Consider the following 1,154-nt stretch of genomic DNA (forward strand, 5'->3'; position numbering starts at 1 on the left):
CTTGCCCTTTGCGTGCCTTGTGGCCGATGCGTGGCCATCCCCACACAGCTGGCTGATGGGTGGTGCTGGCTGAACCCCCGGGCATTGCTGGGGCTGGAGGGGAGCAGTAAAAGGCTTCGAACTCCAGGTGTTTATGGGATGGAGTAATGTGTTTGGAAATGGAAGGGTAGAAGGTGTACGAAGAAAAGGAATATGATGCCAGCTAACATTCTTGTTCTTATTTCTCAAAAACAAACCTGTGAGCTGTCTCCTTATAAAGTAGTAGAGAAATTACAAAAAGAAACCAGGGAGAAACCCTTGTGTTTTGGGGGGAATATTAGTGAACAGGGAGATGAGGTTCAAAGGCTGAAACCATAGGAATAGAGAAGGGAACAACAAGCAGCACTTTCCTAAAAGTGCTGAAGACTACTGAATAGTATGGAATTCAAGTGCAGTTTTGTGCCAGACTCGACCATCCCTGCCACCAAAGGAAGCTGACTTGTCCCCACACTATTTGTGATGCCAGCCTAAAGCTGTGCTCTGCAAAAATCACATAAACTGCTTTTCTATTTTTCCACTTAGAAAAGATCTGTAACTTAATTTTTCCTTAAGAATCATCATTTTCTCAATTGTTTATGTCTCTGAAATCTAATGTTTTGTAGGTACTGGTCTCTGCAGTAGTTGTCTAAATGTATCACTGATTGTTTTGAAGGAGAGACGACGTGGCCGTGGAAGGTACGGGGGTCGGAAGTGTGGCCGAGGGCACAAAGGAGAAAGACAAAGAGGGAATCGGCCCCGACTGGGCTTTGAGGGTGGCCAGACTCCATTTTACTTGGCCATACCAAAATATGGATTTAATGAGGGACATAGGTAAGTGTCTAAACGTTTACTTGGAAATTAATCATTGTCTCCATTTCTTGATCTTTCTCCTGAAGCAAGAATCCCGGATGCCAAAACAGGTCTAACTGAAAAAGTTCAGCTTCCCAAATTCCTCTCAGGTTGCTAGCTACTTTACCAGAAGAATCTCCCATTTCTTGTGAGATTATTCTTTTAATTAATTATTTCTTGTTTTGCATGTTTGCTTATTTACTCTCTTCTCATAATACTTCATGTGTAGCAGACTACCTTTCCTCTTCCAGCTGAGTGAATTTCTCCTCTGAAAATATTCCTTCATT

General features: G+C 42.7%; 1 protein-coding gene across 1 annotated transcript in view; it reads left to right on the forward strand.

Annotated features, from left to right (window-relative positions):
• Positions 1-1,154, forward strand: part of MRPL15 (mitochondrial ribosomal protein L15) — a 10,809-nt gene that overhangs the window by 1,931 nt on the left and 7,724 nt on the right. The window contains exon 3 of the mRNA XM_005418383.2: positions 642-849. Coding sequence (XP_005418440.1) covers positions 642-849 — 208 coding nt within the window. The remainder of the gene's footprint in view (positions 1-641; positions 850-1,154) is intronic.

This window comes from Geospiza fortis, unplaced genomic scaffold, assembly GCF_000277835.1.
Source record: "Geospiza fortis unplaced genomic scaffold, GeoFor_1.0 scaffold53, whole genome shotgun sequence".
NCBI classification, from domain to species: domain Eukaryota; kingdom Metazoa; phylum Chordata; class Aves; order Passeriformes; family Thraupidae; genus Geospiza; species Geospiza fortis.